This window comes from Callospermophilus lateralis, chromosome 4 (assembly GCF_048772815.1).
Source record: "Callospermophilus lateralis isolate mCalLat2 chromosome 4, mCalLat2.hap1, whole genome shotgun sequence".
Classification (NCBI taxonomy): domain Eukaryota; kingdom Metazoa; phylum Chordata; class Mammalia; order Rodentia; family Sciuridae; genus Callospermophilus; species Callospermophilus lateralis.
This window is the reverse complement of record NC_135308.1, coordinates 89,160,843-89,187,661: the sequence shown is the minus strand read 5'-3', so window position 1 is coordinate 89,187,661 and position 26,819 is coordinate 89,160,843. Positions and strand designations below refer to the sequence as shown.

The window sequence follows — 26,819 nt, the reverse complement described above, 5'->3', positions numbered from 1 at the left end:
AGGGTCTCACTAAGTTGCTTTGCACCTTGCCATTGCTGAGGCTGGCTTTGAACTTGTGATCCTCCTGTCTCAGGCTCCCAAGCCACTGGGATTACAAGCATGTGTCACTATGCCCGGCAATTCTTCAAACATTTGATAGTGTTTACCACTAAACTCATTTGTCTTGGTGTTTAATTTGTGGGAAACTTTTTAGTACAACAGATTAATTCGTTTTACTGTATTCAATTCCTCTGTATGTCTCCTGTGTTTGTTTTTCTGTTCTGCTCCTTTTTGTTTTCTTTGTGTTAAATTAATATTTTATCATTTAACATTTCTTTTAAATTTCTTTATTTTTTCACCTTACATTTTAATTTACTTATTAGTACTCTATGACTTACTCATCTTTTGAGAATCTATTTCAGATTTATGCTATTAATTCCAATGAGATACAGAAGCATTCCTATATAGCTCTATTACTTATTCTACCTTTTTAACTAGTGCCTTTTTAACATATTACACTTCTATATGTTAAAAATTCAGCAATATATTTTTAATATATCAATGTTTTGCACAACCTTATACCCTTAAAGAAGCTGAGAGAGGAAAGGTGAGCTTTTATGTATTTATGGAGTACATTTACATTAACCTTGTAATTTACCATTTTTTCCTCTTCATCTATTCTTATAGATTCAAGGTACCATCTGCTGTCATTTTCTTATTCCAGTTCTTCTTTTCTTTCATCTACTTCCTTTGGTCTGTTGCTGTAAAATATATTACATTATGTATATCATATTGAATGATTTATTATTTTATATAATTGCTTCTAAGCAAATTATATAAGATAAATGAAGTAAAATATGCATCTATAATATCTTTTATAATTATATAATTATCTTTAAAGATGCTCTCTGTTTTTTATTTGTTTTTATGTGGATTTGAATTTCTATCTAGATATCAAAGTCTGAGGAACTTACTTTAGATTTCTTGTGAGGTGGGTCTACTACTAATTAATTCTCTTAACTACCGTTAATCTGGAACTGCCTTGGTTATGGTTGTGGATGTGAGGTGTCCCCCAAAAGTTCACTTGTGAACAATGCAAGAAGGTTGGAGGAGAAATAATTGTGTTATAGCCTTAATATAATCAGTAAATTAATCCCTGCTGGGATTAACTGAGTGGTAACTGAAGGCAGGTGGGGTGTGGCTGGAGGAAGTGGCTCACTGGGGGCATGGCTTTGAGGTATATATTTTGTATCTCTAGAGTGGAGTCTCTCTCTCTGCTCTCTGATCATCTGGTGAGCTGCTTTCCCTCTACCATGATATTCAGCCTCACCTCAAACCCAGAAGAATGGAGCCTGCCTTTTGTGGACTAAGACCTCTGAAACCGTGAGCCCTCAAATAAATTTTCTCCCCTAAAATTGTTCTAGTCAAATATTTTAGTCACAGCAGCGAAAATCTGACTAAAACAGCTTTCATTTCCTCTTCGTTTTTGAATCCAGTTTTTCTGGAAATAAGATTCTTTCACTACTTTGAATCTGCCATTCTGGTGCCTTATGCTCTCCACTCATTCCTATGGAAAGTCAGCTGCGAAGACATATTGGAGGTTCCTTTGGATTTGAAAGTCATTTTCATTTACTGATTTTAAGATTTTTCTCTTTGTGTTTATCTTTGAAGATTTTTTCTGTGATGAGTCTGTGTGGATCTCTTTATGCTTTTTTGAGCTTTGTGGATTCTCAATTAATTTTTTTCATTAAACATATAGTGTTTTCAGCCATTATTTCTTCATTTTTTTCTGCTTTCTCTCCCCTCTTCTTTTGTTGCCCCCCTGATGTGATATTTGGTGCAGTTATTGATGACACACTAATTGATGTGTAATATAGTGTTTGAAGTCCTTTTCTCCGAGTCTCTCTCTTCATTCATCCTCATACTTTCTGGCTCTCTCTCTCTCTCTCTCTCTCTCTCTTTTTTTTTTCTGCAGATTGCATACTCTTCAAAGAGCTAGCTTCAAGTTTGTTATTTTTATTTCTGCCAGTTCATATCTATGGTTTAGCTCTTGTAGTGAATTTTTCGTGTCAGTAATTATATTTTTTAGTGCCAGATGTCAATTTAATTATTTTTTTTAATTACTCATCATTTTTTTCCCTCTACATGAAGCAGTATGATGATTTCCATCAAACTTTACTTTCTAAATCATGGTTTGCTTTAGTTCTATCAATATGTGTGTAATAGCCATTTTGAGGTCAGTGTCTGTTAAGTATATCATTCAGGCCTTTCACAGACATGCTGCCAGTGCCCCCCCACCCCCCACCATTTACGAGTCACACCTTCCAGTTTCTTTGCATATCTCATATTTTTGTTGAAATGTTTTCCTTGTAGAAAGTATACTCCAACAACCCAGGACACTGATCCTTACTTATATGGGACTTGTTGATTTTTTTTTTAATAAAATGTTATTTGGCTTGACTGCTTTATTAAGGTTCATTTCCTGCCACATCCTGAAGCCTCTGAGGTCACTTCTGAGTGTGGCCTTGAGCAACTGCACAGTGACCCTTGGATAACAGTGCTTTCAGCAGGGCTGTCTCTCTTTTTCCTGATCTTCTGCATAGCTGCTTGCTTTTTGTACAACTCACCTAACTATTGGACTTGACTACTTATAACCTGGTTGCTCTAGTATTTTCAACAATACCTTGAAATATAAATTTCTTTTTTTTTTAAAGATAGAGGGGGGGGAGAGTGAGAGAGAGAGAGAGAGAGAGAGAGAGAGAGAAAGAGAAAGAGAGAATTTTAATATTTTATTTTTTAGTTATCGGCGGACACAACATCATTGTTTGTATATGGATCCAACCCGGGCCGCACGCATGCCAGGCGAGTGCGCTACCACTTGAGCCACATCCCCAGCCCCGAAATATAAATTTCTTAACAGTCTGACTCAATTGAAAGTAAAACATTTTGCAGAAGTCATTTTTTTTTCATTTGGTTCTGACCCCAGGAGACCTCTTCTTAGCCATCTCCTTTCCTGCTACCTGATAAACAACATGGGTCTACAATCTATTTAATTTCTCTCACTGTTCTCCAAAGCACCCTCTCCTTTGCCCTTTTAAGTAAAGTCAGGGTCTCCCCGTAGGGACAACTTAAGATTTTAATAGAACTTTTTTTTTTCTTTTTCTATTTCTTTTTAATGCTTGTCTTGGGAAAAATCTTAGAGCCACATAGATGGCGGCCTGTTTCTCTCAGCGTGACACTGTTCTAGAAATGGGGCTCTTGGAAGTGTTAGTATCCTCTAGTCTTCTCCTGTTGTAAAGCCTCTGGTCTGTGTATGAGCTGGGCCATGGGTACTCATGTATTTTCTTTCTGCTGCACCAAGAGTAGAGCACCTTTTCCTTCAGGTGGTATTGAATGGAAGAAGAGAGCCTCCAATCTCTTGACTGCAGTCACCTGAAGTTCAGCCTCTACAGAACAAAGGCAGAGGAGATGAGAAATGCTTGTGGCCTGTTCTTCCCAGGGGAGCACATTATCCCCTGTCTGAAAGCCAGGAAGAGAGGAGCCTCATTTTTTTAACCATGCTTTCCTGGAGTGGAAGCTTCCATGTTGAGCTGTCCGGGATCATAGAGGGAGGGAGCAGATCATGATTCAACTGTGACAGACTCCCACTGTTCTCATCAAGATCTAGTAGATTTTCTTGAATAAATATTTAATTGCTGTTTGCTTTTAGGACAATTTGTAGAGTCTTTAAGTATTTATTTTTTTAATATAAATTTTAAAAAAGAATTTTTAAGGACAATCTATAGAAGCTTTAAATGTTTATTTTTTAACATAAATTTTTAAAAGATTTGTCCCTGTGATTATTTCATCATTGTGTCCACAGAGCTCTTCATTTGTCATCCTGAAAGTAGACTGCTTTACAGTGTTAGATTTAATTTTCATTTTCTTAACAAAGAATCACATTGGATACATTTTCAAAGGCTTATTCACATCTTTTGCTTTTTTTGTTGTTTGATTTTTGTTATTGTAAGTACAAGTTCTTTTAAGAGTCTAGAAATAAGCACAGCATTTAATATATAAACTATAATATTTTCTGACATTCTGTGTCTTGCTTTTTACTCTTAATGATGACTTTTAATCAGGAAGTTCTTAATTTAATGAAGTCCAATTATAATTTTTTAATGGTCTGTGGGGTTTTTTTAATCCTTTAAAAGAAATCTTTGCTTTCTCAAAGATTCAGATGATATTCTCCTTGTTTGCATCTAGAAATATTTTATTTTTAAAATTTAATTTTATATGATCCATTTTGAATTTTCTCTGTTTATAAGATGGGATTCATTGAACTCTCCCTAGGGATCCAATGGGATACATACCATTCATTAAAAAAATCCTTTCTTCCCTGAATTTTCCCTTTGTCATGAATCAAGTGGCCCTTTATCTGAGTGTCATTTTCTGTGCTCTTCATTCTATTCCATTGGTCTATGTGTGTAGTCTTAGGCTCAGGTCACATAATTTTAATTACTATTACTGTATGGTAAACCTTGAAATCTGATAAGTCCTAGGGATTTTTTTTTCTTTTAAGATTTCTTTGGCTACTCTAGGGTCTTTGCATTTTCACATAAATGCTTATCAATGTATAAACACACATACACACATGGGCACATATACCTGTTTGGATTTTGATCAAACTTTATTGACTTTAAAAATCAATAAGAATAATTTTGATATTTTAATAAAATTAGGTCATTTAATAAAATTAAGTCATCTAGTCCATGGATGTGGTATATGTCTACATTTATTTATGTCTTTTTAAAAAATATTTTTTTAGTTGTTGATTGACCTTTATTTTATTTATTTATATGTGGTGCTGAAAATCAAACCCAGTGCCTCACACATACCAGGCAAGTGAGTTACTGCTGAGCCCCAGCCCCAGACCTGTTTAGGTCTTTTTAAACTAGTCTCTGTAATACTTTGTAGTTTTCAGTGTCTTGCACATCTATTATTGGACTTGTTTCTAAGAGAATTGATTTTTTCCTTATTGCAAATAGTATTATTTTAGATTTTATTTTATTTATTTTTATTTTTATTTTTTAAAGAGAGAGAGATTGAGTGAGAGAGAGAGAGATGGGGGAGAGAGAGAATTTTTTTAATATTTATTTTTCAGTTCTCGGTGGACACAATATCTTTGTTTGTATGTGGTGCTGAGGATCGAACCCGGGCCGCCAGCATGCCAGGCGAGCATGCTACCGATTGAGCCACATCCCCAGCCCTAGATTTTATTTTAAATTGTTTTTTTGTTAAAATACCAGAATACACTCCATTTTCATGTGGTGACCTAACAATCCAGCAGCCATGCTCAATTCATATATTTATTCTTACCGTCTATAGATTCTTTGAGATTTTCTATGTATGTGATCCTTCTAAATTTCATTTCTGTTATTGTCATAGATATTTTTCTTCTTTTGTTATTTCTCCACAGTAGACCTATTTTGTTTTGTTTTATTGTTTGGTGCTCAACTAACATTTTTTTTTTTGTTTTGTTATTGTTGTTGTTGGTGTATATTTCTTTCAATGGTTAGACAAGCATAAATCCAACTGTGGATTGCGATATTACTGACAAAAACTAGGAATGAGTCAGACAAGAGTTTATTTACTTCAACTTATAACTTCCTGTTTTCATAAAACCTCAAGATATCTCTTTTCTGGCATGGATGGCCTTATTCCAATATTGACTCCTTTATAATTCTGTTTTGTCCAAAGTCACAGCTATATCTTTTAATTCCTATAAAAAGTTATATTTCTCTTTTCTCAGTTTATTTCTCTTTTCTTAAAATGCCATATGAGAGCTGGGGGCCTATCTCAGTGGTAGAGTGAATGTGTACCATGTACAAGTCTCTAGGTTCAATTCCTAGCATTTTCAAATTAAAAACAAAAACAAAAACAATAGTAACTACTTCCTCTACTGTGTTAATAAGTAGAAATTTAAATCTAGTTTTTTACAATCATTTGTATGTGACATAATCCATTATAGCCACTAAAAGCCTTTTCCTGTTCAGGCCAAAGGATTCGATTGAGTGCAGTATCTTACTAGAATGATTGCATTCTGATAGCTTGGTAGCTTTGTACGAAAACTATCCTGAGTCAAGTAGGAGGAAACATTTTGTAACATGTGTTATCAGAAAAATTCAGATAACAAAATTTTTACAACAGACTTTAACTCTGTTATGGTTTAAAAATTAGTCTTGAGAAGAATTGTAAAAGGTATATATATATGTGTGTGTGTGTTTGGAATGTCAACTTAGTAATTCTAAGATTACATTCCCACTCAGCTAGGAATAAGATCACGGACCACATTTGTTCTGTGTCTTGTGTCGAGTCAGTGTTTAGTAGATAATTTTTGATAGATTTGATGAAAGATGTTATCCCCGGGTCAATTGAGTGTTCTTCATAAATTCAAGGGGATCCTCTTTTCCACTGCATCTTCAAGAGAACTTCTTGATTCCTTGGATTCTTTTGATGCAAGAGAAGATGATGTGTTTCTGGTTTCCTACCCCAAATCTGGTGAGTTTATTTCAATGCATTTTTAATGTAGGAATGCAATAATATATAAAATAATCATTTTTGTTCAGCATTTATTTTTTGGAATTTTTCCACTGCTTATTTTAATGAAAAAATTTTGACATTAGAGATTTTTTAAATGTGCTATGCAAAAGATTCAGTTGGAAAAAGTAAAGCTTTACAAATGCTTGTTTCTATTTTATTCATGAGGACATATGCTGAAATTTATAGTAAGCATAAGATCTATAACATTATAAAGTTCTGATCATAATTTGACCCAGGCATAGCAATAATTGAATAATACTTGTTCAATTTACACTTAATGATTGCTTTATAAATAATTGTTTGTCTTCTAAACTAGTAAGAGCCATCAATATTTGTAACATTAAAAAGATTTCACTTCAAAGTTTATTCCCACATGGAGTTGTAAATCCCTGAAGGGATGGTTATTATAAATAATATCATTCTGTAAATTCTCAAAATGAATTATATTATTTTTGCTTTGATAGCTGGCAAAGGTATATAACATCCCACTGCCTGTTGCTATTTCCAGACAAGTGACCATATAGAGATGGCATATACCTGGTAGCACTAGTTCAGCAACTAAAAGCTGAGCTCCCCTTGAGTTGTGAGTGTAGAAGAGTCACCATCTGAGGCCAAGAGATCCTCCTTATGGGAAGATGTAGAGTTCACATAAGACCAGATCTCCTAGGGTGATCATTCTGTTCTTTTTCCACATTTTTTAATTGGTGCATTATAGTTACACATACTGATGGGATTTGTTATTACATATTCATACATACACACAGTATAACAATATAATTTAACAATATCATTCTCTAGCGTTTCCCCACTCTCTCCCCGCCTCCCGTCCTTTGGTCCCTTTACTTTATTGATCTTCCCAGTGTTATCAGAGTAAAGTTGGAATATAATAGGTTGCTCTGTTAATATATGCAAATTGTCTTAAGTTGATATATTAGTTTAGAAAGTAGTATATGATATTTTAAATGTTCTTGGAACTGGACATGCATACCTATAATCCCAGTGACACTGGATGCTGAGGCAAAAGGACAAGTTCATTTTTGTAATATCTCAAAAAAAAAAAAAAAAAAAAAAAAAAAAAAAACTAAAGCCAAACAGACAAACAAAGATTTGGGGATATAGCTCAGTGAACGAGCACCATTGGGTTCAATCCCCAGTACCTCACCAAACAAACAAGATGGGCTTAAATGTTCTCACAGTAAGTGGCTAACTTATACCATAAGCAAACATATATTGACTTCCACTGGACATAGTGGAGCCTACATGGTGACATCCCCTGCCATCTAAGGCATCAGCTGCCAGAAGGTCCCTCTGGTAGCACAGAGTCATTTATATTCCCTCTCTTTCATCAAAACAAATCAATATGTTTTGTTAAAATAATCCAAATATTCATACAATTTAAGTCTCATTTGTATGAATACTATAGTTATAAATATTTAAGACTTATTACAAATTAAAATAGTCAATAATATTAAAACAATGCAAATGAAGGTACTATTTAAACTCTGTTCAACTGTAACCTTGTAAATACTGTATCTCATGAAAATTAAAATGAGATAAATGAAGTTGAGGCTCGACTTAAACTCTTTATGGACATTGCTTTCAAGTTAGCAAACCCCACCCCACTGCAGATTTCTATTTCTCTGCTCCAATTTACTGTTGTCTATCGAGTGCATCCACCATTTGCTTTATGTCAATGTCAAGTTGTTTTCTTGGGCTGGACAGCTTGGTAGGAGAGCACTTGGCTAGCATATGCAAGGCCCTGGGTTCAATTCTCAGCACCAGGAAAAAATAAAACAACAGCAGCAACAACAACAATAAAACGGCTAATGTTGTATTCTTTCTGGATTCCATGATAGCTTGTATCTCTCTGATGTTTGAATACAGCATACATTCATTGTTCAAATGCTTTGTTGTTTGCACAAATATTGTGTAATCTGTACATAAAATGAAGGTTTGTGGCTATCGGCAAGGAGGAAATGGAGAGGTAAACATGAACATGAGCAATGGCAACTATGCTGTGGTTGTGCTCTGACAGAGGTAGGAGCTGAATACAGTGTGGGAGCCAGGAAGGGATGAGCAACTGTACCAGCAAGTGGGGACTCAGAGGTAGTTTATAGAGGACGAAGCTGCATGAGCTCACAGGATGAGTGGGAATTATGTATGGAAAGATGTGCATGACTTTGTGAATTGAAAGTTTCAGGAGTGATTTGTAACAGAAGAGCATTTTAGCCAAGGAAGCAACAAGTACAGTCTTCAAACCCTTTCACTCTTTAAAATGTGAATCTACTTGTGAAATGAATTAGTGTCTTCAGTATTTCCACAGGTTTTATGGGTGTATAATGTGACTATTATAATAAAATTAATGCTTTCATTGCTTTTATCACATCCTAATTTTCTTTATTCATTTTATCAAGAGTGATATTTAATTAAAATTGGATTTCATTTTATCTCTGTGTAAAGGCACTCACTGGGTTGCAGAAGTCATTGAGAACATTCCCAATGCAAAAATAACTATAACATCTCCTATTGAATTGGGAGACATTTCTAAATTTGACGAGCTAAAAATGTATTCTAAGAGAAGAGTCATTCCTACCCATTTGAGCTATGACATGCTGCCGGTGGATATTAAACAAAAGCAATGCAAGGTAAGTTCTGTGGTTAGTGGCTGAGGCTTGGGAGTCTCACAAAGCTGGGTTTGGATTCCTACTTTGTCATATGGCCCAGAAGTGGCACAGTCAATATTGCTTATATTTTAATTATTTTATCTATTATTTTTGCAAAGTGTTATATAGGAAAGGAAAAAGACGTTAGGATTGAAATTTTTCAAGAGATGTATGTGTAAGGAACATTTTAAAAGTCTATTTTGATCAGAAAAAAGAAGAATGTTTGAAAAGCAAAGACAAGACACATGTGACAGCTATAACACATTTCCAGAAACAAAAGCTTTTCAAACAATTTCAGTCCTATTCTAAACATAAAAACAAAAGCAGCCTACCAGTCAAATGTATATGCATTAGAGCAGGTCTTCCACGACTGTAATTCCATGACCACAATATCTCTGTGCACAAATTAGGAAGCACAGTCAACCAGGGGCAAATGTCATAAAGCTTTGCCTTGACTGACCCTCCCTCCCCAGTCTGTCAGAACAGGAGAAAGTGAATTAACTTGATTACATTTCACTCAGCCAGACCTTCCAAAGAGACTCTTGCTAAGACAAAGGGAGAGAAAGGGAGAAAGACAATGCTTTTCAAATATTCTTCTTTCTCCTGATGAAACAGACTGAAAATAGAAAGAGTGAGACAGAAAGAAAAGCAAAGATAGAGACAGAGAGGAGGGAAAGGAGAGAGACAGAGAGATTCGAAGAGAAAAGGATTCAGATTAAACTCACTAACTTTAACTCAGGGTGGTATGGTAACAAATGGCTACCAGATAGGAAGCTATATGTTTTGTGTACATCACAATAAGGACAAGTGAAGGTCACAGATCCTTCTTAAGCAAAGACACTGAAGCTCAGATAGCTCTGGGCACTTCATATATATACATACATATATATGTATATATGTACACATATACACACACATTAGTTGTAGTTGGACTTGATATCTTTCTTTATTTATTTCTATGTAGTTGGACTCAATATCTTTATTTATTTTTTTTTATGTGGTGCTGAGGATCGAACCCAGGGCCTTGACTGTGCTAGGTGAGCACTCTACCGCTGAGCCAGCGCCCCAGCCCAACTTTGGGTGCTTCTTAACCACCACATTAAAGCCTTGAGGTGCAGCCCTTTCAGTGTGACCCTTATTGGGAACTGAGCCCCCTCTTCCCTGACCTCATGAGAGGTTTCCCCACAACTGTTAGTGAGGTTCAGCTCCTGAGGGCTTGGAGTTGGAGAAGCCTCCTTGCCCCGACAGTAAATTCCTCCCTCACATATTGCCCCCTGCTAGAGCTCAATCCTAGTTGCCTTCTCTATTTTCTCCTTAATCCTTATTTCTCCCTTTTTATGTTTCTAAACTCTTTGGCATAAAAGTTATGCTTTCTAGCTCATTTTATGTTGTTTTGTTTCATATTTGATTCCCCTCCAGAGTACTATTCTGCCTTCCCTTTATCTCCCCTAACCTCCTCCAGTAATTCTAATGTCTCTAGACTACATTCTCTGACAAAATATGTACTAATTAATGGGTTGCATTGTCTTTCCCAGTAGATAACGCAGACATATAACTTTGGGCGTTCTCCAGAAACCCTAAAAACTTTTGTTTTTACTAAAATGAGTATGTCCACCTGAATGACTGAGGCTTAAATTCTGATACTTTATCCCTTTTTGTTAAGGCAGTGGATTTTTATAACTGTTCTGTGAGCCTTAGGGTTCTATGAATCTGCTCAGGAGAAGTCAGACAGGCCTAAGGTGTTAGGTTACTCTGAAAGCATTTCTTGGGATGTAGAGAGAATACTGGGTGGGGTGGGGGTAAAGGTGACTCTTCATTCCTGTACACAGCGACCTTTATACATCCCCTCAATTAAAGAAGAACAGACACTGTTCATGTGGACCCACAACACCTGGACTATGAACAGGATAGTTACGTTGAACAGGATAGTTGCGTATGCATAATGACTCAGCTAACATTTTTAATCTGAGCAAAATGTGTCCACACTGATTGTCATTTTAAAAGTAAGTGGAACATCTTGTACCCTCAACTCATCATGCAATATTGACTGTGATTGAAAATGCTCCTAGAAAATCCAGCTTCCTATCCTGGTGTCCTGAGGCCTCTTATATAGTCTTATGTACTCTACACACCCTATTATAACTCTTACAACATTGTATTGTCAAGTGTATTTAATTATAGACTTCCCGCTCCTGACTGTAAGTTTTGAGAGAGCTAGAATCCTTTCTGTCTTGTTTATTGTTATATTCTTTGGATTTCTTTCTTTCTTCTTCTTCTTTTTTTTTCTTTTTCTTTTTGGTTCTGGAGATTTAACCCAGAGGTGCTTTAGCACTGAGCTACATCCCCAGCCCTGTTTGTTTTTTATTTTGAGACAGAGTCTCAATAAGTTGCTTAGGGTCTCACTAAATTGCTGAGGCTGACCTTGAACTTGCAATCCTACCTTAGCCTCCCAAGCCTCTAGGATTATACAGGCATATGCCACCATACCTGGCTCATTATATTCTTTGGACTGAGGAAATCTCACATTACTTGGTACACAGTAGGTACTAAATAAATATTTATTGAATTGAATTAAACTGCATTTGCAGAGTTCATGGAAATTGGGAGGCTCCCTCAAGATTTCCTACTCTTGGGGGGATTAAATCGTAGAAAAAAGAAATTCTAAAACACTATTTTTTTCTATCAATAATAACAGACAATTTGTAAGAAATCTTGGTATCTGGAAATCGGTTTTATATTATGTGGATTACTAAAAGGTAATTTTGTCTCACAAATGAATAAGTTTATATTTTCCCATGTCTTCCCCCAAAAGATAGGACCAAATTTAGCACATAAATGTAGAAAGTGTGGTTGGTAGACTGGCAGTATCAACATCAGCTGGGAGCTTGTTAAAAGTACAATATACCAGGCCTCCTCCTTGACCTCCTGAATCAAAATCTGCATTTTAACAAGATCCTCTAATGACTCCTCTGCACATTAAGTTTTGAGAGATATTAGCCTAAGACAGTATTTAATCATTAGCAAAAGCTATCCCCCTCCAAAAAAAAAATAATAATAATCAGGATTTGCACAGGTAAGTTTAGCTGCTGTTTTCTTTCAGCAAATAGTTTGTACTGGGTTATTTAAGAATAAATTGGTTTTTTAAACAGGTTATCTACATCATTAGAAATCCCAAAGATACAGCTGTCTCACTCTTCCACTACTACAGAGATAACCCCAATCTCCCTTACATTGAAACATGGGCTGCATTTTTGGAGCTGTTCCTCAGAGGAGATGGTAAATATAACAATGATTTTAATATTCATAATATACAGTGAACTTTCTCACTGAAAATGAAAGCATTTTTCCAAGAGTTTAAATGGATCCTAACTGCCTATTTTCAGAACTATGCTGAAAAGATAATTCTTTCATTTCTTCTAAACAAATTCTTACTTACTTTACTTCTCTACAGTCTCTCTTATCTCCTAAGGGAGTATTGTATTGGTGATTATTTACTGAGCTGATTTGAATGTTTTCTAAACAGATTAATTCTATATAAGCAACACCCCCAACCCACCCCATATACCAGTAGTCTTTCTTTTTTTTTGGTGAAATAGTGAATAAAGATAGGAAGCCTGAAATACCTTATATATACCTGCCTAGGGGGGAAAAACATGAAACAACAAAAAGTATGCTCATAATTTCCCCAAATAAACCAATAAACAAATTGTGAGAGAACTGATTTCATGAAAACTAACAGCCATTTATCTTGAAAAACACCACCATGAAACATGATTGAGCTGCACGGTGCACATTGGTTCTGCCACCACAAGACCTTTGAATTTATTCCTCTCCCCTGGACTTAGTGGTGTCTGAAGCACTTAAAAAACAAACAAACAAACGAACAACTATTCTGAATTCCCAAACACATGTTAAGCCAAAATAATAGACCAAGGCACTGTAGACTTTAAGAGACGTGAGTTAGAGCTCTCTCTCTTCCTGGAGGTAGGGTAGGTCTTCTTTAATGGCTAATTTCGCTAGCAAATTGTTCAGCCTTTAGTTTCAAAGAGGGCTAGGTAATTGTAGCCTTAATCCCTGGCTCCACATAGTACTTTTTTTCTTTGTTTCACTCCATACCGTATGAAAGAATATGTTCTGCTCACAGTATTTCCTCTTTCTGATCTGCTTTCCTGCTTAGCTAATGGCACACATTTAATGGAATCATGTTGCAGGAATGACAGGTACTTATCTGGTCCAAATACCCACCTGATTTTAAATCACCCTTATGACATCCACAAGAAATGCCTAAGTTAAGCTTAAACATCTTAACCCTGGCAACAGGTTCACCAACCCCCTAACACTCTGCATTTCCTCTTGGCACTTCTCAGATGTTTTTTTTTTCTTCTTATCATTTACTGTGTGCTTACCACGTAATACACTTAGGTAAGTGCTATGCAAACATTCTCTCATTTCATCCACACCAGACACCCTACGAGGTAGCTGTTATTATCCTCATTTTACAACTGAAGAGAAAGCAAACCTTGAGAAGCCAAGCAATTTGTTCACAGATGCATAACTAATAAGGAGCAAAGCCCGGGTTAATTTCAGGCATTTGCTCCAAAATCTTTACCCTTAACCATTTGTCATTTGTTCAGGAGAGAAAAAAACTACCCCTGATTATAAATTCCTCTTGTACATGATAGCCTTCTAAATATTTGAAGATAGTTGGCATGCCTTACTTCACCTCAATTCCATTTTTGGAATAAGCAGAGTTTAAATACATGATTTTTTTTTCCCAGAACAGACTTGGAGTCTGCTTTTCCTCGAGACAAGAAATGCTGTTTTTGTCTGCCATTATCACACACTGGGTTCCCAATCCTTTCCACTGCATCAGCTCTAATTTGGCCACTCTACCATTATGCAGTTTCCAGAAAGCAAGTATACTTTAGGTGTGATCTGGTGAGGACAGGGTGGAGCAGGTCTAGCACTATTCCTATTCTAGAAGTTATTTTTCTATCCATGTAACCACAAACATGCCAGCCCAGGCCAGAGTACCGTGAGGCTATCTGGCCCTAGTGGAGCCCCTGGAGTATCCAGGAGGGACAGAGTATAGTTGGAAAAAGTATTCCAGATGATTCTCTTGCACCTTCTTGGGTGAATGAACAGATTTTTAGTTGTAAAGGGATTTTATCTGTAAACATTATACAACTGGGTGATTCAGCCTAGGCAAACTCTCTCACCAACAGAAGCACAGAAGTTGTTTTTTAAAAAATCTATTGGGTTGGCTACAAGTAGCTTCTGTTTTTATAAGTCATGGTTGTTTGTGTTCATGTGCATGTGTATTATATGTATGAGACTATTTTTTTTTTCAGGGATGTTCTTTAGAAACTCTTTGAAGGGAAGATTATTTCTCTTACCATGGTGTAGTAGGAAGAATAGGTGACAGAGGCAGAAGACCTGGCATCAAATTCTGACTATATTTCCTGTGTGGCTTTGGATTAGTAGCATAACTTTTCTGAGGTCTATACTTTAATATAAAAGAAGGCTAATCAAATGATCCATTTTGTAAGATTATTTAGAGGTTGAAATTTAAATAATGTGTGAAATGTGCTGTAGAAATCTACTCGTGCATTCTTTCAGAAGGTGTTTAAAGAGTTTCACATTGCCGGGCCTGGTGGCACATACCTGCAATCCCAGGGGCTCGGGATGTTGAGGCAGGAGGATAACAAACTCAAAGCCAGACTCAGAAACTTAGTGAGACCTTAAGTAACTTAGTGAGGCCTTGTCTCAAAATTAAAAATATAAAGGCTGGGGATGTGGTTCTGGGCTCTGATTAAGTGCTGCTGGGTTCAATCTCTGGTACAAAAAAAAAAAAAAAAAGATTATGATGAAGAAAGAATGAAAGTAAGTTTCACATTAAGGCAGAGCTGTTGTTAAGTAAGAATTTATCTAAAGAAGTTATTTTATAACTGAGGAGTTATGATATCCTGTATCTATCCCTAAATATAGACATGAATTTTAGTTATATAATGCGATATTAAAGAGACATATTAGACATGTATCTAATCATCTAATATGCCTTTCAGATAGCATATAAATACATTTTAGCTTTTCAAGTTAAACAATAACTAGAAATTGTGTTCTGGTAAAACCATAGCAGATTAATAATCTCAATAAAATTAATGCCTTAGCATTCAGCTCTTTTTTCTCCTCACAGTCTTCTCTCCGGTCTTCCTAGGCTACTTTGTCCCAGAGAGTTTTGTTTTTCTTCACAAATACTTCATCTTCTGAGATCTTCCTAGAAACTAGAAACTAAGACATTCATTATAACTGGAGTAGAGGCACAAGGTTTGCAGAAAGTGTGGCAGGATCGAAAAGGCTGCTGGGAAGAATGGAATGTTAATGTAGGACACGTTGCTTGCTTAGGGAGCCTTGGAGCCCTAAGGTTGGAAACAGGAACTTGCAGTGATGTAAATACTGACTTGTATGCATTTCTCCAGCAGCTCTCAGCAAAAATGGGAAAGAAGAAAGAAGTGTTTTGATTCAATTCTGGGTGTTTTTTTTTTCCTAATTGTTCTAAATAAGCAATAAGGCAACAAGGAAACTGAAGAGATAGGCAAGAAAACAGAGGAAGAGGGTGAAGACAGAAAGGGACAAAATATTCAGAGTAGGGCACAGGAGGAGTTATCCATTTAGTCACTTGAGCAGATGGCAAGAACTGAGAGGACCCAGAGACTGGGACCTGTTAGGAAGAGCCTTCAGTGACTTTAGGAGAGAGAACAGGTTGATTTATGATTGAGATAAGGAGGGAAGGAATGATTTATTGAAATGAGTCTCAAAGAAGCGTGGATTCAGTAGGAAGGAGGAATTCTGGAATTTTCTAGAAGGCCAAATGGCTCACTCCCCAGGCCCTAAGACACATGGGTTGAGTTAGAATAAACTTGTCTTCTCAGGGACATTTGGTGAAAGAATTTTAGATAGCCAAGGGCAGGCCCTGCAGGCAGATATTAAAGCCAGGAGGTATTAGGATAATTCTGAAATTAAATGCAGGACATGGAGAAAAGAGTTTTCCATAAAAGAAAGATTTCAAACCTCTATTTTGAAAGCTGAATTTTTTTTAGAGCTAAGATCAATTAATGACCTGGATAATTAAACGATTCTGATTTTAAAAATTAATCCAAACTTTAAGTTTTTTAGCCTATCAAAAACATTTTTCAGATATAGTTACTAACATACTTTCCTGTGTTGGTGAAGAAGGAGCAGGCTGCCAACTTTTTTCAATTTTATCTGACTAAAGTCTTTTTGGAACATGGTGGGGTATAAATTAATTGGTCAACAATGAAACAGCTGGCTTTCAAATTATGATCAAGCTATGCTGCAACATCTACTCTTAAATGTATTCTGAGGCATATTGCAATACATTTCCTATGAAAAACCATAGTAAGCAAAGTCAATTACACCTAATGGTGAGTAAAACTCCGGGTCTGTCTTTGCCCAGCCTCCTAGCTGCTGGAGCTCAGCTTCCCTGTCCTGTAGTCTAGAGGAGTCCCTGGACATCAACAACTCTAGGCATGATGTCACCTGGAGGATGTGGGTGTGGGAACTGGCAGGGCAGGTTGTGTCCATGATGTGGTCTAAGGCACCAGTGACTACAGTAGTTAACTTCCTAAATTTGCATAAGAGAAAATCAGTCTTCCTCCTACTAGGTGTTTGCTTCTGGGAAAAGAATGACCGTTCTTAGAAGAGGTATCCCTTATCACTGAAGTGGTACTTTGGGTAATTTAGTAAGAGGTGTTTCGCAAGTCACTGAAACTGCTAGAGACTGCTGATAACTAAAAGGTGTGTCCAGGAAGCTCTCTGAGGAGCTTACTGTAAACCCTGTGGGTCCCTGGGGTAGCAGGCTGACTCTTTGATGACATCACAGTAGTCCTGGAAATTCTTGTTTTAAAAATACACATGGTTATTTTCTGCTCTTTGTTTCCTCAAAAGCTGAAGCCATGAAAAATTGCACTTAGTTGGAGTTAATTATACTTCAATTTATTCAAAGCTTTAATGTTCAAAACGTCTAGCAAATGTCTGGCAGACACTAATGGCTTAATAAATGTTTATTCAATGAATCAAAAGTCAGCAGATCTTCATGAAAGCAGTAGAGCAGCTCTTTTATATTTATGGTATTAGCCAGAATTTGAATATTGGTTGGTAAGGATACATGGAACAATGTATATGCAGTATTTTAAATTACTATGTTTTATGCATTATGCTTCAAACTAGTTGACTTTATGAAATGAAATAAATTTTATTTTAATCACCATTGTCAAAGATGTCATTATGCATCATAATATTTTGCGTTTAAACCCTTGGAGTTTTTTTTCCCAAGGCTATTAGTTAATAACAACAACAAAGAGATCATATAAACTAAAGATAAATCCCCAAGGCTGATTTTTCAGTCTTGAACTAACATGTGAATAGAATCTTTTTTAAAGTTAATTTTATTTTTTGTTCAAATTAATTTTAACTGATACATAAAAACATAATCATAAGAATTTTTTAAAAAGAAGTTTGTAAATATTTTTGGAAAAACCTGTAATTATGAAAACATGTCACTTTATAGGTTCTCCCAAGAACCAAAATGGTGATCAAAAAACTATCTTGAGAAAATGTGTATCTGTATTTCTGCTCCTTCTTTCCCTGATGGTAAAAAAAAAAAAAAAAAAAAAGTTTTCTAGAAATAAGGAAAAAAAGCACCAAAGACTTATAAAAAGATGTGGCCATCCAGCATCATATCATAGCATTATATTTGTCAAAATAATAGTGAAATCAAGCTCTTCTAAGGAAAAGTCTCATTCCAGAGTCTGATAAGTACATGCCTCACTTTGCTTCCTAAGGGAAAACCCCATGAATGCAAAGTCATAATTTTTAATAATAACACAACAATTCACTTTTTTTTCCAGTTGTGTATGGATCCTGGTTTGATCATGTTTTAAGCTGGGAAGAGCACAGAAATGATAATGTTCTAATTATATTCTATGAAGAAATGAAGAAAGTAAGTCTTCCCTAATGTTTCAGTAATCAAAATTTAAATCAAATTAAGTTAAAACAAGAAATCAATCAATTGAATTCTGCTTTTTAGGTTTTAGGGAATGAATTTTGTGTTTTGACAAGACTTATACTTAATTTGTTTTTAAATTTTGCTTATTGCTCAGGATTTTTTTAAAAGTTTAAAGAAAATAACTACTTTCCTTGGTATGCATGTGAATGACAGTGAAATTAATAACATTGCTTGGAAAACATCCTTCAGTGAAATGAAAAATAATACAGTCAAAGAAAGCCATGATCCAAATCATACCATCTGTGCCCTCACATCTGAGAGGAACCTGGTATTTAGAAAAGGTAAGCCAGAAGGAAATGCGGTAACTCATCTGTCTTTGGAAGTACAGTTGACCCTCCATATTTGCATCTTCCTCATCAGTGAATTGAGCCTCTAGCAGATGAAAATATTTGAAAAAAAATTGCAACTATACTGCATGTGTGTAGACTTGTCATTATTTCCTTAACAACTGGGTATAACAACTATTTAGAGAGCTTTTACATTGTACTGGGTATGTCTAGAGAGGATTTAAAGTGCAAGGAAGGATGTGCATAGATAGGTTATATACAAACACTATGCCATTTGATATAAGGGATATCTCGTGAGGATTTGGGTATTTTGGGGATGTCCTGGAACCAATCCCCCCTGGGACAACCAAGGGACAATTGCAGTTCCATTTTTAATCTTCCATTTTACCTTTCCATGTCTTGTGTAATATATTGCACATTGTCACCCTTTGGTGAATGTTTATTAAATAAGATTGTTGAATTGCATTTATTTCCAGAGTTGAGATGTCAATGCCTGTTCAGGAGTCAATTGAAAGATAGACATAGGAGTTAAACAGATGGAAATAATAAAGCTCTTTGAAGAATGTGCCTCAGGTCTGCAGCCTAGTGCATTTGCTGACAATTTACCCTGAATTATATAAACATATGCACTTAGTTACAGCCCATCAAGGGCCATTCTTTCCATTCCCCAGGCAAGGCACTGGGGCATAGTGGTGATCAAACACACCAGTCTTCTCTTTAGTGAAAAGAGTTCATGAGTGTGGATGGTATGTTTCCCCAGATACCAACCAGGCAACTCAGAAAGCAAGGAAGGAGTAGGGAGAGGAGCTGGGATTGTTAATCAAGGATGGTCCTCTGCCTGGAAACACAAAGAGAAGAAAATAAATCTTCTCCACTGGTTCTTCAGGTTCAGCTAAGGAGCAAGTGTGGGTACATCTGGATATAGAACTGTTTTGAAGTCTGTGTGATTTTTATCCAGATATAGCGGGGACCAGGTGAATATCTGATGAGATGGGAGGTGAAAAGGGGGTACGGGAACTAAGGGCCCCTCTTCTAAGAGGTTTGAAAATAGAGGGTAGGAGGAAGGGGATGTGGGGCTTGAGAGAAAGGCAGGAATAAGTAAAAGATTAGGAGGGGTTGAGAGAAGAGGTGAAAGAAAGACAGCAGAACTTAGAAAAAGATCCACATAAGGAAGGCAAAATAAGCAAAGAGGAGGGAAACCAACCAACCAACAACAAAAAAGGAGACAGACCATGGTAAAGAGGAAAGTGAGAAATGAGGAAGTTCTGATATTTAGTGGTGAACAGTGTTTAATTACTACCCTTTGAGATTCTGATTAGCAAAGTAATCAATATTCTCACATCTTATCCTACAAACATGTGAAATATTACTGTAATGGGAAAGGAATTATTCTCTGACCTGCCAGGCTAGTAACCCTAGCAAATATCCTATATGAAATCAGTTCACTTATCACTGTAGCTAACAACATTAATTCTAAAGCATTTAAATTCAGTGTTAAAAGTGTTTCCTTGTGTTGCTCTAAGCACAGAAGGTTAACAGTGGGAACCTCCTCACTGATACTGTCAACAGGAGGGCCTGTCGGTAGATCTGTTGTACACAAGGAATCAAACACAAGGAGGGCCCAGCAGTAGTGCACTTGGCTCCTGCCACTGGGTAGATGAGGAGGGAGTTGAGGATCTATCCTTCAGAAATGCTCACTGCAGGTAAACTGCTCAAGTCACTGACTTAGACTCCTTGGCACACAGAGAAAGTCTTCACTTTACAGAGGAGAATTTGTCCCTGCAGTTGTCTTTACTTTGATATCCCAAATTAGAGTGATGTTCTAGGAAATGACGAGGTAGCCATGGAGATGACAAGTAGTGATCCCAGTGTCCCAAGTCCAATGACCTGCACATACTCAAAGTTCCAGGAGAATTATGGGAGTGTGGAAAGATGTATGGCCAGGAGACAGGCTGCAGAATCGCCCATGACAATGAAAATCTAGAAAGCAGTGAAACGGACACTAATCAGAAATTTAGTTACATGCATATAGGAATTTACTCTGGAGTATGAAAATTACAGAAAATTATACAGGCAAAAGTAGGATTTAGTGAGTGCTTACTATGTGCCAAGCACATTACTTGGTTTATCTTTCTTATACTTGACAATAAACTTGAGGATTATATTCATGTTAACCCTTGTACAGAGACATTAAGTATCTGAATAACTTCTCAAAGTCATGGAAGTAAAAGACAGTAAAGTCAAGACTTGAATTCAATCAATCAAATTTATTTGAGGTTTCTTTTCCTTAAGTGAAGGTTCGTCAGTTTTGCTTATCTTTTCAAAAAAACCAACTCTTAATTTTGTTAATTTTTTTGGTCTTCTCTCTTTCATTTATTTCTGCTTTAATCTTTATTATTTTTTCCCTTGTTCTAGCTTTGAGCTTGGTTTTTTCCCTTCTTTTTCTGGTTGGTTGAGGTGTAAAGTTAGGTTGTTTATTTGAGATGCTTCTTTTTCAGTATAGGTGTTTGCCACTATAAATTGCCCTCTTTGTTTTGTTTCTACTGTATTATCTAAGTTTTTGGTGCCGTGGTTTTGTTTTTTGTTTCAAAACATTTTCCAATTTCCCTTTAAGTTTTTGATTGATCATCTTGTTCTATGCAACCATAATCTTACTGTGTGTGTATGCATACTAACATGGAAGATGATCAAAGTATAACATGTGAAGTAAAAGCAGGTTATGATGTCGTGATTTTTAAATACAGTTTACATGAGTATCTATGCTTGCAAAGAAAAACATCTGGGAGAATGCGGGTCAGCATATACCATGTTAGCTGAGCGTATTTCCTTGATTTTTTTTAACCTTCTTTGCTCATACATATTTTCTTAATCTACATATATAATTACTATATCATTTTTAGAATTGTTTTCCTTAACAAAAGAAGTAAAGGAAGTCCAAAGAACAAATCAGAAACAAGACAAGCAAACAAAAGTCATATCAAATGAAGATTAAAATAGTGATTCAGAGGAGCTGACAATGAGGCTGGAAGGGAAAACCAGAAAAAGACCAAAGGATATTGATTGTTCAGTAACAATGATATTGCTCTTCCATGGGCCAGGCATACTGACCTCATGGAGCTGGCCTTGTGTCCAAGTTGGTGTGCCTTACAGGCAGTGTCATCAGTGTCATTTCCTGATTGAGATCTTCCTTCTGGTACTACTCTCCTTTCCATCTCCCACCCCCACCCTACTGACAACAGAAGAATTTCTCTCTGCTACTTCTTGAACTCAATTTTTGAGGCAATAATTCACCACATGAGAAATTCCTCGGTTGTTTTATGTTGCTTTGCTGTAGGTGTAGGTGACATTATTTGGCATTCGATTAAGCTGCAGGTTGTTTATTGAACACCCACTCACTAGAAACAGCTCAGCATTGAATCAGGAACTATAGGATTACACACAAATGATACATCACAGTCCCTAACCTAAGCTAATGGGAAAGAAAGCATAATAGAGAATGGTATAAAGCAATTAGAAATGTTGGGATAAAATGATATTTCATTGGCTTCAATACCTAGAGACCCCAGAGGTGAAGCTTGAGGCCAGAAAACCATTGTGTGCAAGATTCAGGATTGGGCTGTGTCACAGAGGGCATAAGAGAGGTGAGAAAGGCAGTTTTGAGGAGATCCTCTTGTGGCCAAGCTGAGAAAGGTATTTTGTATGATCAGGAGAGGCTCAGGGACATTGTGAGGTATATACCGTATCTCCAGATATCTTATATTGGAACTCGATGTTTATATTTCTAATTATCCATTATTCACTTTGTAAAATAGATTTCCTTAAAATGAGACAAATTACCCACCCATCCACACATCTTCTGCTATCTAGGTGCCCAAGTAGGGAAATAAGTTAAATTGTTCTTATGCCCACATTGTCTGATTTAGTTTTATTACATTTAGATTAGAAACTTCTTTGCCTGCTAGAGTAAAACCTTATGATGTTTAAGTATTTTCAATCTCTCTTTCTTTTTAAGAAGTAACTTCTTAAACTGTACAAATTAATATGCAACCTTTGCAGAATAAATTAAAAACAACAGATAAGCAAAAGAAAAATAATCCCACATAATCTTATCATGAAGGAATACCAAATGTTCACATTTTATTATAAAGCTAACAGATTTCTTTTGTGAATACTATACATTTAAATTGGTTCTTGTCTGATACATTTCCAATTTTTGCAGGAGTGGTGGGTGATTGGATAAACTACTTTACTTCAAAGCAGAAGAGAGTATTTGATGAACTATTCACAGAGAAAATGAAACACAGTGAACTGGCAAGACGCTTGAAGGAGTACTCTTAGTACAAATGGGAAATGAAACCAATTTCCATTTTATGCAGTGCTGAGCTTGGGGAATGTGTAAATATTTTTCACCAATGTAGAAAGCCAATATTTCTTTCAGTGAGAAACATATACTTCATGAATGTGTCAAAAGTGTCCTATGTGAGAGACTGTTATTATATTCGGTGATAGCAGGGAATTATTAGTAAAAGGAAGTATAACATTTTTGAATGGCTGAATTATATACCTATTTCCAGGATATTCAGTAAGGCAAGGAATTACTTCTATTCAGAGAGAGCATATTACTGTGGTGTTCTACAAGCTGCAGTAATGTACAACAAAAGAGGCGAGGGATTATCTAAAATAACAGATGTCTGAGAAGAATTTATTTTCTGCCTATTTGGACAATCATGACCAACACTTTTATTTCGACATTCTCTGGTGTCTGTGTAGAAATATTCTCCAATGTCATAATCCTGACAAACATAATCTGACTAAGGTGGAATCTCCTAATACTTGAGCATAATCAAATGACCACATTCCAATATATTGGGAAAAATAAAGAATGAACAGATAACACTTTCACATTAATACTGACTTAGTATTTTAGTATTTTCTTTATCTTGATTCAGTTAGTTTACAAAATTTCTTATTTTCCAGTTTTAAAAAGTATAATTTTCCTTGAATGTTTATGATTCTTTGTGGTATTTTGAATATGTACGCTTTCATTCTGAATCATTTTTAACATCAATTCAATCTGTATAATTCTCTCTGTCCTATAATGAGTATTATTCTATAGGTTTATCCCAGAGGACATTATAATGGAATTTCAGTGAAGTTATTTTAAGATTATTTATCACCTACATGACAACATATAAATTATGTCGTGTTGTTTATATCTGTCAAAATATCTAACTCACAGCTTAATGGCAAATAAAAGTATATATTGTGTATGACATTGAGCTTTGAACTCAAAGGAATGGGTTGACTTAATTTAACCATCATTTGATTCTGTGTCTTAGTGTATTGTAAACCTACATAAATCATCAGTCACAAATCTGTTGGAGTCTTTTGTGTCAAGTTTATTTTGTAAGAAATTAAATCTTCATAAACCTTCTATATACACATTTGTTACAAATAAAATGTATTTTCTTTTTACTCCATGCATGCAATTTTTTTTTCTCCAAAATTAGCATTCCTAGAGATTTACTGAGATACTTCCCTTCCTCAAATGAATGAGGTTAGAGAATGACAGGAGCAATCAGGGGTCATCTTTCTTCGTTAGCTTCATCTTCATGGTGGAGCTGAAATCCCTCCTGATATTGATGGCCAGGGAATGACAAAGCCATAAGACAGCCACAGAGATCTAATGAGGCTGGAAATTCAAGAAAATAATGACTGTAGGGTTGGAGGAACCAAATCCTGTGAGACAATATCCCTTCTCATTTCATGAAAATGATTGTTGAAGTCAAGAGAACTGAAGAAAGACTGTATTTGATTGTATTTTAGACCTATAAGGTCTAAATTCTAAATTCTAAAATTTAGAATTCAGTTTTGATAAGAAATTTCCTAAGATCAGTATTTAAAGGTGTAGCCACAAATTTTAATTCCTAGTTCATTTATCAATTAAAAATATTTCTGAGTATCATCTATGTGCCAGGGTCCATGGTGGACCACAGGGACATATGATGGAGTGGAAAGAATCTCTGTTTTCAAAATGCTTACTTGCTAGAGGGGAAAGTTATAGAATAATAATTAATATTTTTAGAAAAGCAAGCATATGAGATGTGCCAGATCCCACTATATACTATAAAAATAAAATAAGGTCATTTCACAGTAAATGCAGAGCTGCACTTGGCTGGGGTGTGAACCTTCAATGTGAATGAGGACTAGTGCTATCTGAACTTGAAGGCATGACCGGGGTTTAGATTTCACTCTAGATGGGTGGGTGGCTTTGCATAGAGGAGGGAGACGTTCTGACAAGCATTTTGAAAAACATCATTCTGATTGCTAGACTTAAATGGTCATGCAAAGAGGCAGGGATAAATGGCCATTCCAAATGGTGTAGGTGAGAGAGAGAAGACTTGGACTATGATCATAGAAGTAGGGATGGTGGAAATGGACATTTTAGGGATATATAACATGGATATCAAGCTAGTGAAGCTATTAACAGGAAGGGACAGAAAGGAGTAGATTAAAAGGAACCCAGACTTTTGGCTAATCAATTCACTATGTGAGAATGGCATTTATTTAGATGTGAGAGCTTGATTGCAAAATGATTTGGGGGGTAGGTGGAGGTATGTGGATAAAGATTTCTACTTTGACCACGCTGACTGAAATGTCTATTAGATACTAGGGAGTTATCTCTGAGGACTGTTGTGTTGTTCTTTGGGGTCTAAGGGAGGTTTAAGAAGGTAGGGAGGTGCTAGGTACAGGCCATGGTGCCATGGTACAGGCCTTTAATCCCAGGGACTTGAAAGGCTAAGGCAAGAGGATCACAAGATCAAGGGCAGCCTTGGAAGTTTAGTGAGACCGTCTCAAAATAAGATAGACCCTGGGGTTTCAACTCAATGGTAGAGGGCTCCTGGATTCAATCCCCAGTAATGTTGGGAGATATGGGAGGTTGTGTCAAATTAGATTAACAATATGGAAATGAGCATCTATATAATGAATGACCTGGGAATCTTTGACTTCTTTGATAATGGCTGAGATAGTTTCAGGTATAAATCAAGGTGGACTGATCCTGAAAGTCAAAGCTGCAGAAAATGTAGATGCTGATTACTGCTTGGCTTACTTCTCTTAAAACATTTTACTATTCCTAACTGTATCTGATGAAAATTAGCCTTAGCCATTCCCTTTACATTTTCTTCTTTTTTAAAAAATATTTTTTAGTTGTTGATGTACCTTTATTTATTTATTTATATGTGGTGCTGAGGATTGAACCCAGTGCCTCACACATGCTAGGCAAGTGCTCTGCCACTGAGCCATTACCCCAGCCCCCCTTTACATTTTCATAAAAGGATTTTAATAACCAGATTTAAAATCCCTTTCCTGGCTAATGTTTCCAGGAAAAGAGATTAGAAAAATTACCTTGTCAAAGCTTATTCTGTATCCATGAGTTCAATACTACTAAGAAACAACACCCAAGAATTGTGTCTTGGTGCCCACAAATATAACAGTGAAAACTGTCAGTGGTTTTTTTTAATTAAGAGACGACTAAAATATCCTTAAGTGATCACTTATTTTTTCTATTACCTGCTATAAATATCAGATGTAATCACATACCTACTCAACAGACTGACACACCCAGTGAGATCGCCTTCCTCTTTAACTTACATCAACCTGCTGTGTGCTTCTGTTCCTGTAGGCTTAGAGAATATAAAAATACACTCTGGTAAGTTCTTTCGAATTCTACTGCACGTACTTTGCCCTTTTCCTGGACCATTACCCAGAGAGAAGAAGCAATCACCAGTCAAGGTGGCCAGGTGGCTAAATCAATGCCTGCAATCCTGGAGGCCTGGGGCAGGCCAATTGCCCTGAAATCCTCGTCCACTGGGGTTTTTCCCTTTTTGGAAATTCTGGATCTCTTCCCCTGAACTCTGACCTACTCCTTTGTTTTCTTACTTCCTTGGATCTTATAAAACAACATAATATGCATTTCTCCATCCAAACTGCCTCCCACCGTCCTGCTATTGATTCCCTCTCTTACTTATTTTTCTCTTTTTCCTTCATTTCTCTGCTCTAATTTTGCAGTCAATGAGTAAGAGCTAAATCCTAAAGATTCTTCTAGGGTTTCATCAGCCAGCACTTTCTTACTTCCCAGCATTTGTTGGTGCCTTAAAGGTATTTCTTTCCATGATCTTTCAGCTTTCTGAAAGCCTGCTCTGTTAATCCCTGCTCCTT

At 36.1% G+C, this 26,819-nt stretch overlaps 1 protein-coding gene across 1 annotated transcript; it reads left to right on the top strand.

Annotated features, from left to right (window-relative positions):
* Positions 1–6,374: 6,374 nt before the first annotated feature.
* LOC143398406 (sulfotransferase 6B1-like) lies at positions 6,375–22,937 on the top strand. Its single transcript, XM_076855350.1, has 6 exons — positions 6,375–6,519; positions 9,022–9,206; positions 12,374–12,500; positions 18,155–18,246; positions 18,407–18,593; positions 22,819–22,937. Exons 1-6 carry the CDS (start codon positions 6,375–6,377, stop codon positions 22,935–22,937), a joined length of 855 nt encoding a protein of 284 aa, XP_076711465.1.
* Positions 22,938–26,819: the final 3,882 nt, after the last annotated feature.